Genomic DNA, 15,721 nt, shown 5'->3' on the forward strand with positions numbered 1-15,721 from the left:
CCACTGAAGAGATGGCTCCTCACACCAGTCCGGAACCCACGGGACCAGCATGAGGAGGACTACAACCATGCCCACTCACGTACCCGTGTAGTCATTGAACAGGCATTCGGCCTACTGAAGACTCGTTTCCGCTGCCTCAGCAGGTCTGGCGGGGCACTCCTGTACTGCCATGAGAAGGTTGCAAAGATGGTCATGGCATGTGTCATGCTCCACAACATGTGCGTACGTAGAAATGTGCCCATGCCCCCTGACGCAGAACTGCAAGCACCTGATGATGGTCATGATGAGGGTGGGGATGTGGCAGCACCTCATGGAGTCTGCGAGGCACCGGAGGCCCGTGACATTCGTCAGCATCTCATTGATGCATGCTTCTAGCACTCACGCCTGGTGGCTGATACATGGACACGGGACTCGTGGCACTGTGTGTGTCTGGGACATGCACAATATGGACTGTACGCCTATGATGGCCTAGTGCACAAAGATCAATGTCCACACATCTCATTGGTTGATCGTGCACTGTTTATGGCATATGTGATATCATGTTGAACACCCTATCGACCCGCCACCCAAGTGAGCCCAACACACCCCCTCCACCCTCCTACCTCCCCCCCGAACACCAGTGTCCAAAGATGCTCATTGTCAGTGGGCTGTCGCTATTGCAAGCCCCCTCTGCGGGCATCAGGGGCACCCCTGCCTGTGGAGCGCAGGTTCCTCCCAGATCTACGTTGGGGGCTGCCCTGGACGGAACTTGCAACGGATGATGTGTCTGCCTGCTCACGTCCATGCATGTCCCTAAGGGTTTGCGAGAGCTCAGTGAGCACACGGCGCATTGCGGCAAGTTCGGCACATACGTCTTTGGACGTCGCATGCAGTTCCCCCCTCAGGCTCTCGGTGCTTCTCTCCATTTGGACTCTCAGGCTCTCGGTGCTACTCTCCATTTGGACTCTCAGGCTCTCGGTGCTACTCTCCATTTGGACTCTCAGGCTCTCGGTGCTACTCTCCATTTGTGCCCTTAGCGTCTCTGTACCTCTCTCCATTTCTGCCCTAAGTGTCTCAGTTGATGTTTCTATGTCTGCCTTAGTGCCCCCACATTCATCGGCATGGTCCTTGAGGAGCGTGGCTAGTTGCTGCTGTTGCACGATTAACTGGTCGAGGGACTGTTGCCTCTGCTGGGCCATGGCCATTTGCGGGGGTGTCACAGAGGGGCTGTTGTCCTCATGTTGCCTTGCCACAGGGCTTGTGGGGGATGGCCAGTCGTCGTCTTGTGGGTGCCCCTGCGTGGTATCCTCATGTTGTACGGGATGGGACAGACAGGGGGATTGGGACAGGTCATGGATGGATCTGACTTCGACATCCCCGTTTTCTGTGTCCGAGCATGCTGCCATCAATGGGGTGTCACCTATGGTGCTGCTGCCACCAGAGGCAGTGCCTTCTGTGGCATCCATTGGGGGGACCTGTGGTGGTGGTGGTGTGGGCATGCTGGCTGCTGGGGTGCCTGTTGATGTTCCCTCCTCTGTGCTGCCACCTGATTTGTGCTGCTGCCGTGTCTTGATGCGTGCAGCTGAGGTGGAGGGTCTCTGGCCGTTGGTCTTGGCCCTCTTTGCAGGTGTGCTGGTAGGGGTGTCCTGAAGCTCGTCGTTTGGATCGGACCCTGTGGTGGAGTAAAGGAGGGCGAGGGTTATTGATGGGTCTGTGGGAATTGGAATGGCATTGTATCACATGCATTGGGGTGGTACCTGAGGGTGATTTGGGTCGGGCCTTGGAGGTGCTTTCATTTGTGTGTGGAGTGAGGGTGCAGTTGTTTGGCAGCCTGCAGTTAGGGTGTGCCTGCTGCACGTGTAGTGCGTGTTTTAGGGGTTTTTAATTATTTATGTATTTATTGTGGGTTTTAACGTGCGCTATCAGGCCGATGTGTGTGGACGTTCTCCTGGACATGTGTTTCTGTTGCACTATGTGGACGCATGGTACTTCACATGGATGGACTGTGTGGATTTGGCATTGTTTTATTTGGCCCACCTACCTGAATCTTCGGATGTCTGCACTCCTTTCTCCATCCCTCCGACTCCCTCTATGCTCTCCATTCCGATGGTGGAGGCACAGATTTCTTCCCAGGGGGTCAACTTGATGGGTGATTCGGGACCTCCCCCGGTGGCTGTGGCAATGTTGCGGTTGGCAGAGAGTATGCTGCGGACGCGTATCCGCAGGTCGTCCCATCGCTTGCGGCATTGCTGTGGGTTGCGGGGTGCGGTCCCCACCGCACTTACCCGCTGTGCCACCAGAGCCCATATGGCCTTCTTGTTTGCAAGTGCCGTTCTGGTCATTTGCGTGGAGAAGACGACGGCAGCATTCTCCTGGAGGGTCTCTGTTAGCACGGTGAGTTCCTCACGGGAGAAGTGGACCTGCCGCTTGCGGTCGCACGCTTTCTTCGCTACTTTTCCCATTTTTTCTTGGTTTCGCTAGGGTGGATGACGGGTTGGGGTGTGTTTTAGGGTAGTGATTTTAGTGGTTGTGTGGTTTTAGTGGTTTTATAGGTGTACGGCGGGATGTTTCCCGTTCCGGGCCCATGTTTTAGCTTCCGTTTCCGTATATTTCCGGTCACCGTACTTTCCGGTAGGCGCACACTGCGGTGACCGCTAAGAGGGGTGGCGGTATTGCACCTAGGGCGCCGTACGGCGGCGGTGTGGGCCGTTTTGGGGTCATTTCCGCCATCGCGGACTTTGCACTTCCGCCATGGCGTGGTGCTCATGCCCGATGGGTCGGAATGGGCCGCACTTTGCTCCTTCGTGCAATGGCGGAAACGCTATTTACGCTGTGGCGGTCCGGTCAGTCACTTTCCGCCAGGGTCGTAATGAGGGCCATTGTATTTTACTTGGCCATTTTCTTGTATTTGCCATATTTCTGATTTGAGGAATGATGAAATACGTTTTTACTTTTTGATACTGTAATTATCTTTATCAGCTTACACTAGTGTCTCTCTTGTTAGATGGTTAAATAGTTCCCATCCACATTCCCAGTTGAGTATAGGGGTCTTTCCTATTGATATACATCGTGTTCTGTATACTGATGGTCCTTTTACTGTGTCATGTAATTTGTAACTAACTAAGAAGCCTAATGGCACTTGAACCTGTATGTCAAACCTCTTACATATTCCTGTAACAGCGCCTCGATGCCCCTGGGCTGCAAGTTGCGCGATACAAATGCAAATAAATAAATAAATTGCTACAAACTGCCCTCCTATTGTGCCTTTATTACAAGTCATCCTCAAAATGTGCATGTGTTCTACATATAAACAGATCTAATGACATATCGAAAGGTCCTCACTAGCACATGCTCTATATACAAGCCATCCGTATTATGTGCATGTGCTTTTATACACAGGCAGACCTTATACTGTGCCTGTCCTAAAAGCTGACCTTAAACTGTGATCTTACGCTACATAAAAACCGTCCATATTCTGTGCCTTTGCTTTAAACAGTCCTCTTTCTAATTTTGAGATGTCCGTAGACTAAAAACTGTGCCAATCTGTATTGCTATGAGTCCAATATATGTTGCTGTTTGCAGTGTGTGCTAAAAATAGGTGGATGGTTATGTCCCTAACTCCAACAAACATACTAATACACAGAGTTTTATTAGCACAATCAGGCGTAGCATCAACTGATGGTATTTCATAGTCTGTTCAGTGTTTTATAATATGACCACATTGTGTTTAATTTGTGTTGGCATATAACATGGACAAATGCATATCAGAAGATCTTCTTTATTTGCAAAGTCGTGCCAAATTGTAGAATCAATAATACACAATATGTGTCTCTATATCAGAAAAATGTCTTTGCATTCCACTACATGGGAATCATTACATGAAATGGAAAGCACAATCTATCCCTTATTATTTCTTCAATTTGCTTACATTTTTAGAAATATCCAGTCCTGTAAAACCATAAGAATAATGACATAAAGATCACCTGCATATTTATCTTCAATACATGAATGTGTTGCTCCATGATAATCAAAATATTTCAACTTATCTAGGGCAGTCATGTAGGGGAGTCATGTAATTTAAGACGTTTTCTTCAAACTAGATAGTGACCATGTTTCCTACTCACTTGATCCTCTGAACTAGGTTCCCATGCACCAAGAGTTAAATCCAATAGAATTGTCCTCAACCCAAGAAGACCTATTGCTTCATAACATTTGATCTTTTGATAAAATATAGGTGAATCATTTCTTCGCATACATTGTCACAAATTGATCAACAGAGTTACATTACCAATTATTACAATATTTGTTTCCAAGTGTGTGTTACTTGATTCTGTTGATTTGGACTCTATCATTAAGAGAGAGAGAGAAAAGGGGACAAAAATGATATTTAGCATTGAGTGGAAGTAGTGCTATCTCTTATCAGAAGAATATTTCAATTTGGTAAGACACTCCTCTAATCACAAAGATACTTGCTTTGCGTATCAGAACATGACAATTACTGTTCTTAATCATTAAACTAACGTATTCCCCCCCCCCTATGTTCTCTCCCCAATGCTTTCAATTATTGTTTTCCTCAGGATACATTTTTCGTTCAAACCAATTATTACATTGGCGATATTGACGTCTTTAGTATGCAACTGATACATCATTTTAATTCCAATAATTGTTCATGTATTTAAATATTTACTGTCGCTACCAGCCTTGATAAAGACAGTAAGGGTTGAAACACGTGTTGGCTACTGTAGATACAGTTATTTTCTTGACTCTGAACCAAAAACCACTTCTGAACTTTGAAATACAAAGATGCTTTTTGATATAGAGACACATATAACTGTGTATTATTCGATCTCCAATTTGGTTTCACTGTGTAAACAGTGACAAGTATCTTGCTAATATTGTGCTAACACAAATTAAACCCAATATGGTCCTATTATAAAATACTGAACAGACTATACAATACAGTCTTTGTGCTGCTACGCACAATTGTGCGGATATAACACTGTGTGTTAGTCTCTTTAGACTAAGCCTGTTTTACAAGCTGTGCTTACACTGGGCATGTTCTATTCATACAAGACACACCTATGATGTGCCTAGGCTCTATTTATAAACAATCATTATCCTGTGTCTTTAAAATGGGCATCTGATTCATACACACGCCAGCCTTACAATAGGCATGTGATCTATGTTATATGGCATTTGTATAGCGCCTACTGTCATTGGTATGGCCTTGCCGTCCTTATACTGTGTAAAGCACTCGCATGAGTCAGGGGGCAGCCAGTAATTGAAAGTTGAAATCTGCACATTACATGCTTGCCCTTCACTCTTTGGAGGTCAATCATTTGAGTACAATTGAATTGAGGGATAATAAGACCTATCATTACAGTACGTAGATGTTGTAGTTATCCACAGTGACATTTTAAGTAAAGCAATATATTGCTGTGGAGAAGCCCAACCTCACACAGGGCAGGCACTGTATACACAAGCCAACCATTGCATCAATGTGCACAGTGCTTTAAGTGGGGTAAGAAATTGAGGGGGGGCCCTCATTTGGGGGCGTGGCATCCGCTGTGGGCGTGGCCTAAAAGTGCACAAAACATAGTAGGGTGCGCAAACAAATATATAAATCTAGTAGAGCATTTATATATTTGTATGCGTACTAGTATGGTTTGTGTATTTTTCAAGCCTTCTTTTATAAACATTGCAATGTTACATATTTCTATGTTTATAAAAGGTGGCTTGAAAGTGTACAAACCATAGAAAGTTGCGCACACTTGTGTGCTTACCTTACTACGGTTTGTGTACTTTTCAAGCCACCTTTTATAAACATAGACATTTGTAACATATTTCTATGTTCATAAAAGATGGCTTGAAACGTACAAGCCATCTTTTATAAAGCCTTGAGGACGGACAAAACCCAAGGTGGTTTTGTCCGTCGACAAAGCTTTATAAAAGATGGCTTGAATTGTGTACGTTTCAAGCCGTCTGTTATAAACGTAGAAATATTTCTACGTTTATAAAAGATGGCTTGAAACGTACACATTTCAAGGCATCTTTTATAAAGATTTGCCAAAGGAGACAGGCACCTCGGGCTCAGTGATCGCTGCTCTGAGCAGAGATCACAGAGCCCAAGGCGTCTTTCACCCTCTGGGAACCCGCGGGCTCCGTGATTTAATCTACATATTAAATCATGGAGCCTGCAGGTTCACAGAGGGTCAGTGACCTGGCAATGGCCAACAAAGGAACTGTAACTTCCCTGATGACCCCTCAGATGGGGGGTCATCAGGGAAGTTACAGTGACTGACAGAAGTGCCAGCCAGCCTCAGCGACGCTGTGGCTGGCTGGCACTTCTGTCCACTTGCCTAACGTTACACTGGCGGGCGCATCTCCCGTCGCGGCTGCGGCCGTGGCGGGATAATGCGTCCTGTCATGGCGTGGTGGGACCGGGGGCCCCGGCAGGCCCCGGCCCACTTAAAGCACTGAATGTGCATCCTTAGGACACTTTTTGAAGTACATTAACACAGTTAATTGACTAAAGCCCAGAATTAGGTAACTGACATGAATCTCTAGAAATTCACGTCTCAACTCTAACCCAGTGCAAAATCTCTTGACTTTATCATCAAGTGTAGTCTCTCGGACGAAACACATATCCCCCAAGAAGTACAAAACCGCATGGTACCAACTCACCCTCCTTTGCAAAGTCAAGCGATTCATCCCAACAACAGTCCTCCAAGCCATGGTCATCTCCCATATAGGTAACAGGCAAAGCCCAATTTTGTAGGAGTTCCAGATGCCACCTTAGCCTCCCTGAAAGCAATCCAGCACGCAAGCAATCCAGCATGCTTCTGAGCGCCTCATTGGAGGATTAAGAAAGTTCAACCCGTACTCAAGGAATTGCACGGGCTACTCCCTCAAGCATGCATCATGTTCAAGGCAGCCTGCATCACCTACATAGCAGTTCCAACCAAAGCATCACTCTACCTGACCAAAAGAAACCACCATCTCCAGAAGCTAGCAGACCACCAGAAGCCACAACCTCACAAGACTGGATGCAAGGAGCTGCAAGAAGGAACTAGGAAAATGGCCTTTTGCTTCTGTTCACCCTGTCTCTGGAGCTCGTTTCCCCGCCGTCGCAGACATCAAGCTGGACCTGAAGAACCTACTCATTACAGAATATCCTTCCATTCCCTGATTGCTCCACTCAACCCTCCTCACCCTCATCCAATTCCCACCTTGCTGCACATTCCCATTTCAGTTTCTGCTGGTATCCCTGAACTCGACATTTAACAACGTGGTTGTGCCCACAATGTACCCACTCTGTTGCTTCCCAGCAAGGTTTATGCTTTATAAATCCCACACATACACACATATACCTGGATGGATTCTGTTTGTGGGGCTCCCCAGACATTCGTACCCTCATCAGATGGGTGTCCTCTCCCCACACTTGCACACCTCTTTATGGAATTCAGTAGCACACAAAGATGGCGATGCACGAGGCTGGGATCTTAGATCCACAAAGAATTCTGGGACGCTGCGCGCCAGCTGAGGAGCAGGGACCCCCCGTGACACAGGCGCACTCTCTTCCTGAGGGCATTCAGGAACTCCACAAAATCTACATGCACTCCTTTCCTGATGGGCTAAAAGGACCCCGAGGGACTCTAACCCAGTCTGGTTGTGCAGGGGTTCAGGAACCCCCCCATATCCACATGGGTTCCTCTCCTGCTGGGATACGGGGGTTCCCAGAGACTCTGATCCAGTCTCCTCTTGTTGCGGGAGGGGATCTCCCAGGTACCCCACTCTACTCAAACCAATGTGTGGGGTAGGAACACTCCACTGGCCACAATCATTGATCTCCTGCTGCGGGGTGCAGGCACCACAATACTGAGACTCCACGCCGGTGGGACTGTGCTTCTCTCTCCGCTGGCTTTCCTCCTGTCTGGGGTGTTGGAGGCCTTCCTCTTTGACCTCTAGTACTGGAAGGGTCCCTGTTGGCGAAGGAGGTGGTGCACAGGATGCCACCTGCTGGACGCTGTTCATGTAACCAACGTACACCGTTCCTGGACTGTAGATGTGAAGAGGCCCTGAAGGAGAGAGAAAGAAGACTTTGTTTCTTATACTGATAAAATCAAACGCCTGGCAAATATAAAACTTAGCGTCCTCTGTGCTATGTAGCTCACAGCAGAATCCTCATACATATGCCATTCATCCTTCTGAAGAAACACTCTAATTCCTAGTAAAGAAAGAAGAGCACAGGTGCACAGCAATCTGGAGCGGTGCTGTGGATGCTGCGCGCTGTGGCACAAAGTTTCTACTGCGCATGTGCTGTTGGCCCTTAGTAGTGGTGTAGCAGAATGCCACTGCAAGGTGGGGCTGCAGCATATCCACATGGGCCATGGCCGACTGGGGTCCACATAGACTAAGGGACATTTCTTCATCTAACTAGACTGCTTTCTGTGCACACTCCTTCAAACAGGCCAAAGTTGGAACTTTTATGTGCTCTCCTCATTGCATTGGAAATAACCGACGTTACTACTGGTATTCCCCCCAAAAAGCAAAAACAAAAAGAACGAGGCCGGAAATAACAAATTGATCTAATATTGGCAGGATTTACCCCAATGTTTTAAATAAATATATAGGGGGTGGGGTAAGGGTATACATTAAGGTGGGGCGATGTGGGAAGTGGGCTTCAGGGGGTCTCCCCTGCCATAAAACAATTATAAAAATGAAAAAATATGAATTATTTCAGGAGAATTCGACTAAATAAAATTAATGATTTTCTTCCTGGTTAGTTTATTTTCGCGATTTTAACGCAGAACTGTTACTTCTGCCCAACTGCATAGCACTCATTTCATTGACTGTGTAAGGATGAAAGGCAGAAAGGACCCTGCCACAACATAAAGATATGCACACAGCTCCCCGAAAGAACCAGGGAAATGTACACACATGTGACTCTGGGCCCAGCTTCCCCGGTCCTTGTCGCTCTGTATTCTTCCCCTTTTTGCGTGGTGCTCTGTTGCTTGCTAGCTAGATTTATGCACCAGAAATGTATGCACCTCTGCTGCCACACAGCAATAACCTGCGTGAAAAAAAAACTGCTGAGTGTGCACATTCTATAGCCATGCAGATGAACCACATTCCTTTTGTCAGTGCAACTTCTTCACTTACACGGCTATATCATAACCATGCATTGAGGTGGCGGTCTTATATCAGGTATTAGCTTATTTGACCTAAAACATTTGACCTAATGACCAAATGGACCTTTTTCTAATAGATCAAATTGACCTTTTTTTGTATCTGATCCAAACTGACCTTTTTCGTTTTAGGTCAAATAGGCTAATTCCAGTTACCTGCTTACCTGAACATGAGGTGCGGGGGTTGCAGGGGTGTCCCCCTCTCCTCATTTTCATATGGGTAGGTCAAAAGGGGGTTGCAGGGGTGTCCCCAACATCCTTACCAATGGAGGCGGGGGGACAGAAATAGGAATAATGATTTATGTGTGTAATATAATTGCACCTATTTATGTATATGTGTTTGAAATTGTGTGCAGGAAAACACTTTCATTTTGCAGTTGCAATTGGATTACACGCATAAAATACACATACATTCTAATTCGGTATTCATGCAAATGTTTTTCGGTCAAATTACCGCGGGCAACCATAACGGTATATGCAAACAACGTCAGGTCTTAGAGAACATGATGTAAGGTTTGGGTATGTTTGCCCGTGTGCAAATTGCCCGCGGTAATTTGACCGAAAAACATTTGCATGAATACCGGATTAGATTACATGGAGCCTACAAGTACCAGAATGCAATAAGAGGCAGTGTAATATCCAAGATTGCTTGATTATATCACACTTATCATTAGGCCATGGAAATTCCTATATACTGGGTTGTACCACTTTAAAGACTTAGACACAGTCCAGGTGAGCCAATGTGAAGTAGTCACATGCTTGCAGTCATTTATTTACACAGGTAGGCAGCCTGTTACTGGTGCTTTGCATAACATTCATAACATTTGCGGTTCCTCAAAAATATGAAGTCCGGAACATATCGGAGCACAGTTGTACTGTGTCCAGAATGGCAGGTTCTGTATGAAGGAAATGAGGGCGGGTCTCACTCCTCATGCCGCACTCTGTCAATGCCACTGTTGCATAGTAGTGAAGGATTCCTTGGGTGCGCAACAGGACTCCACTTGGTGGTTGTTTCACGCTTGAGCATGACTCAACAGAAAGATTTCAGGTCGTGCATGGCAACATGCACCCGTGTGATATGGTTTCCTGAAGCGCTGTGTCCTTTCCTGTCCAGCGCTTGCACATGCAAAGGAATTCTTGAGGCCTCCAGAACAAACACAGGAGTCACATGCCACAAAGGCTTCTTCATGCCATCCCGCGTGGCCTCACTACAGAAACTTTAATGCAAGTGCAATTTTGCATGGTATTAGCACTGGAGACAATATTGTCATAGAGCAATAAACAGATTTTTTCAGTGCATTTTGGCACCGTGGGAATGCTTGCCTGAGAGATAATACTGTCCCGTATTAGTAGTTCGGAAAACTAGCCCTACATCGAAACAATACATTGGGCCTCATTACGACCCTGGCGGAGTGGGTTTACGCCAGCGGTATTCGCGGCGGACCCGTCCGCCCTACTACGAGTTCCCGTAGCGCCATGGAGCGTTTTCCGCCTGGTTTTTCCGGGCGGAGAAATCCATGGCGCTACGGGACCTTGTTGTTAATTACGCCACCGTATTTTACGGTGGCGTAATTAACGCCTTCCCCACTCCCATTATACCCTATGGGGCAAAAATGGGAATGGGGAAGGGTAAAATGGGGATTGGGGATTTACCGCCCCGCCAAGGTCGGAATGGGGCGGTAAATCCGCCAAGCCCCATGGCGCTATCGGCAGCTTTCCGCCGTGCTCCATGGTGCATATTGCACCACGATTTCCGCCAGGGTCGTAATGAGGTCCATGGACTGATCTGGTGCTAATACCAGAAACAATTGCACTTGCACCGGTGCACATTTTCTGTAATTTGGCAGATGGCCTAAAACCTCTCATGGAAAAAGCAGCTTCTGCTTCCTGTTCATCAGTTCTCGACCTCAGTTTGGTCTTCCCTTTACGATTTCCCTTTCGGCGACTCTCGCTTTGAATCCTTACTTTTCAGCGAGCGTTTTATCTGTTCCCTTTCCCCACGTTTCCTTCCTTATCTCGCTCTTGCTCCAGGGACATCATTTAGGGGTCACCGGTGGTCACAACTGCGACCCCTGAGGTCTCCCTTGCTACCCCTAAAAAATAAAAATAAAATTTTAAAAGTGTTTTTTTTTAAAAGGCAAACTCCATGGCAGCGGACAGTGCCATGTGGCTCTTTGCTTCTGGAGTGGCTGGCTTTCTTGTTCGGGCCTCTTAAAAAATAAAAAAATAAACAACAACAGGGGTTGCACAATTCTAACACTTCGAGCAGTGACCCTAAATAAGAAAGAATAGGAATAGCAAATATTGTGTCTTTCTGGAATTCTATACAATAATTTCTAGACACATTAAGGGTTTAATTCAATCACACTTCAGGGGGTGAGTCACTGATTTAGTCTGTTCTTAAACACCTGAACTCAGCCTTTCATCCTTCTGAGGCCGATAAATGAGTTCCAACACAGGTCGGGTGTTATTGTATGTATATTTGTTCTATATAAAGCGCTTAAGCGTAAGTGCTATATAATAGCACATCATTATCATTTGGTCATGGACACCTAATTTGGTAATATGGGCCTATACACACTGATCTTAACAATAGATATGGCGATCACTCTTGTATGAAATGTATATCACATTATAGTGATATCCTAAACATATTTTTTTCTTATTGAACAATGCTTTGCGATGCCACTTCCTATTTTTCTCAAAGGGTGAAAGGTCATGTTCCATTGCTTCCCGTGATATCAATGCGGGGTGGGGTCAAATGACATCACTTCCTTTGATGTCATCAGAGGTCAAGGGTCATGTGATGTCACTTCCGCTACCCCTGGCCTTTCGGTGAGGTGACGTCCCTGCCGTGCTCTGTCTCTGCGTCTCCATTGCACAAGGTCAGAGTTCGTGTGTCTTCCACATGTTCTCTATCTGGGATTCCTTTCCATGCTCTGGGGCTCTCTGTCAGTCAGTGTTTCTCTTTTACCTTTCTTCACCTGGGGATTTCTTGTGACTGTCGCTTATTAAAGGTCTCTTGGAAGTAAACTCTCTTTGTTCGCCCTTCTCGCTGCTTCATGCACTTTCTCTCTTTTGCTTTCAAGCTCTGTCTCTGCTTCTCTGTTTCTCAATCTTCTTTTGATCAGAGTCCTATATTTTACCACTTCTTCTGTCCACTCTCTGTAGATCACTTCTTCACTCCAGCACTCTTGAGTTGTCTCTTACACTCGGTGCCTTAACAGAACATGTCGTTGCCTCCCCTTCAAAATGCACGTGTCTCTCGCTGTCTCCTACTCTCACTCTCTTACCCTCACTCTCTATTGACCTACCCCCCTTTCATTTTCCCTCACTCTGGTAGTCTGTCTCACTCTCACACAAACTCTCACACTCACTCTCTTTCTCTTGGTCTTCTCCTTTGGTCGTGCTCGCCTGTCTCTCACTTTCCTTTCATTGGGGGTCTATTTGTATATCTTTCATTCTTTCCCTCTCTTGTTTGATCTCTTGGCTGTCTCTGTACCTCTTTCTCTCACTCTCTCTTTGAGTCTCTTGTTGTTTCTTTATATTGACCTCCATCCCTGTTTTCCCACCCCTCCCCCTGCAGGGAACTATTTCCTTTCGAGTTTGAGGCAGGCACACTGTGAAATCAGGGTGAGTAGTCTGTCAATTACAGGGCACAATGGCCAACCTCTGGAGAAGCCCAGGCCCTTGGAGACTAATACAGGGTGAAATGGTGCAGTATAAAAGCTTCATACATGACATAACATGTACCGCGATCAGAGTTGGGACATGAGATGGCAACCCTACAGGTCCCCTCAACAGCCTACACCAATGGAGTCTCCAGGCAGTCCTGACCACAGACAGCTGTCTCCGAACACAGTGAACATGCAACGGTGCTGGTTTTAACCCTAGAGGAACCCTGGGCAGCCTAGAAAGCCTGACCGCAAGGTCCCTCGCTTCATCTCTGTGTTACCCTTACAGATGACTCTTTGAATATCATTATGATTTCTAAACCCTAAAAATAGCAGATTTTGATAAGCGAAAGAGCCGTGTTGCCTTGTATCGAGTGCTGACCTAAACCCCCCATCTTACATGGCAAGTGTGCCATCAGAGGCAAGGGTTATTCTTCCACCTTACAAAAAAGGGAGACTGGGAGGTTGCTCCTTTAGGGGGTAGGCTGCCAAACAGTGGAACTCCCTTCCGCTTTTACTGAAAGAAAAATCCAAATGATTAACCTTTAGGAAGCATCTCCACACTTTTTTACCATTGAACCCCTTCTGATTATCTTAGAACCTTCTCAATGTTACATCTTCAATAGCGCCATGAGGCCTCACCAGGTAAACCTTAAGGTCGTTGGATTCTAAGACGCAGGTTTCACAGCTGCCATTGACAGCCCCCATCTGCCATGTCGTATCATGTAGATACCTGGTGAAAAACGAGAACACTTCTGGCACTTGGAACTGGTTGCACAGGCTTCAATCACTGATGGGGAGGTGCACTGTTTGGGTGCATAGCGGCCGATCAGAGAAAATCCCCTGGTGTTACAATGCACACACCCCCCGCCTTCGAGAGGGCAGGGCTCCAAAGTATACCATCAAGGAATTAAAAGAATGCCTTTACAAACAAAGGCTCCCTGAGTCACAGATCAAATACTAAACGCGATGCTTTCGAATATCTCAGACCAAAATTAAAAGTCGCGATCATTATACTGCCCTCTGGGCTTCCGACTCCCACGCCTCCCACGCCTCAGCGATTGCAGAACTCATTATCACAAATAGCTTAGACTTCTTGGCTGTTACTGAAACCTGGCTACACCAGGCAGCAGGCCCGGCACTCTCTATAGCACTACCAGAGGGTTACACCATTATCAGAGCGGACAGATTGTCAGGGAAAGGCGGTGGACTTGCATTCATCGCCAAAACTCACCTCTCCCTCAGACCCATCTCCCACTCCAGCCTCTCCTCCGCTGAGCTCTTGTCAGTGAAACTCAATCTCTCACCCACCCAAACTATACTCTTGCACCTCATCTATCGACCTCCCGGCCCCTCATCCTCCTTTGAGGACGATATCCTCAATCTCCTCTCCACGTACACTAAATTGGGCCCTCAAACAATTCTCCTTGGCGATCTGAACCTTGGTCTCCACGACCCTAATGACCATCTCGCTACAGCAGTGGACAACGCCATATCTAACCTGGGATTTACACACAAAATCTCATCTCCCGCACACGCCAAAGGCGAACCCTAGATTGGGTTTCTTACCTCAATTGCTCAGTTGCTATTACCCAAAACGAACCAGTAGCCTGGTCGAACCACCACCTCATACTATTCACTATACCGGGCCCCTCCCCACCTAAAGTAGCAATTGCTTCCCCCACACTCTCCAGAAATTGCCACAACATCACCATTGATAACCTCCAACCTCTCATTGGTGACATCCTCAATGAGTCAAAAATCAGCTAGCTTGACCCCGCCAACCTGGTAGACCTCTTCAACAATACTCTTAAGTTGTCACTAGACTCTACTGCCCCGTTAAAACTCAAGAAAGCCAAACCCTTAGCACACCTCAATAAATGGTTCATACCAGAACTGAAACACCTTAGAACCACCGAAAGATCAGCTGAATCATCATGGCGTAAATCTCCAACTCCCATCAACAAATTGGCCTTCAACACTACTGCCTCTACCTACAAAGCAGCCATCATTTCCGCAAAAAAAGAAACTTACAATTCCAGAATCCAAAATGCCATATCCTGCACTAAATAACTCTTTAGTATCTTAAAAGTGCTTGAAACCCCTGTACCACCTTCACAAGAGTGAATCAAAAATGCAGAATGGTGCTCAAAAATCCAGAAAGCCCTGGCAGATAAAATCACCCAACTCCAAGACAAGATCAGAGCAAAAAAAGCAAGCCTCTCCACCAGCCTGCTTACGCCCCCTGACCTGTCACCAAAACCACAAACATGCGCCCCATGCTCTTTCTCATATGTGACTCCTAAAGAAGTTGAAGACATCATAAAAAGTCTAAAACCCTCCCACTGCCAAGGCGACATTTGCCGAGCTACCATCATTAAAGAGGGAGCTAAAACCCGAGCCCCATTCATCTCCTCTTTAATAAATGCATCATTCTCTTCCAACCATGTACCCAACAACCATAAGGAAGCTTGGGTCATACCACTATTTTAAAAAAAACAACCTCGACCCTAATGTCCCCACCAATTACAGGCCCATCACTACCGTCCCGTTCCTACTAAAAATCCTGGTTCGGTTGGCCTACTTGCAAATCCAGAAGCATCTGGAGGACAACCAACTCCTAGGTCTCAGGCAATCGGGTTTCAGACCTAAACACGGTACGGAGACTGCACTGCTGGATATCAAGATCCAAATGGACGAGGCAAAGGATAACGGCAAGCTAGCAGTCCTCCTGCTATTAGATCTTTCCGCTGTTTTCAACCTTGTCGATCACCAAATTCTCACCAATCACCTTGAAACAGCGGCGGCATTCTCCACCAATGCATCCGACTGGATTAAATCATTCCTCTCCAACCAGACTACTAGAGTCTTCACCCCTTC

General features: G+C 46.6%; 1 protein-coding gene across 1 annotated transcript in view; it reads right to left on the reverse strand.

The window, feature by feature from the left end:
• Positions 1–3,227: 3,227 nt before the first annotated feature.
• Positions 3,228–15,721, reverse strand: part of LOC138580287 (uncharacterized) — a 206,748-nt gene continuing 194,254 nt past the window's right edge. Inside the window, exon 10 of the mRNA XM_069650700.1 lies at positions 3,228–8,057. Coding sequence (XP_069506801.1) covers positions 7,396–8,057 — 662 coding nt within the window. The 3' untranslated portion in view covers positions 3,228–7,395. The remainder of the gene's footprint in view (positions 8,058–15,721) is intronic.

The sequence above is a fragment of the Ambystoma mexicanum genome, chromosome 3p, assembly GCF_040938575.1.
Source record: "Ambystoma mexicanum isolate Mex_15411 chromosome 3p, UKY_AmexF1_1, whole genome shotgun sequence".
NCBI classification, from domain to species: Eukaryota; Metazoa; Chordata; class Amphibia; order Caudata; family Ambystomatidae; genus Ambystoma; species Ambystoma mexicanum.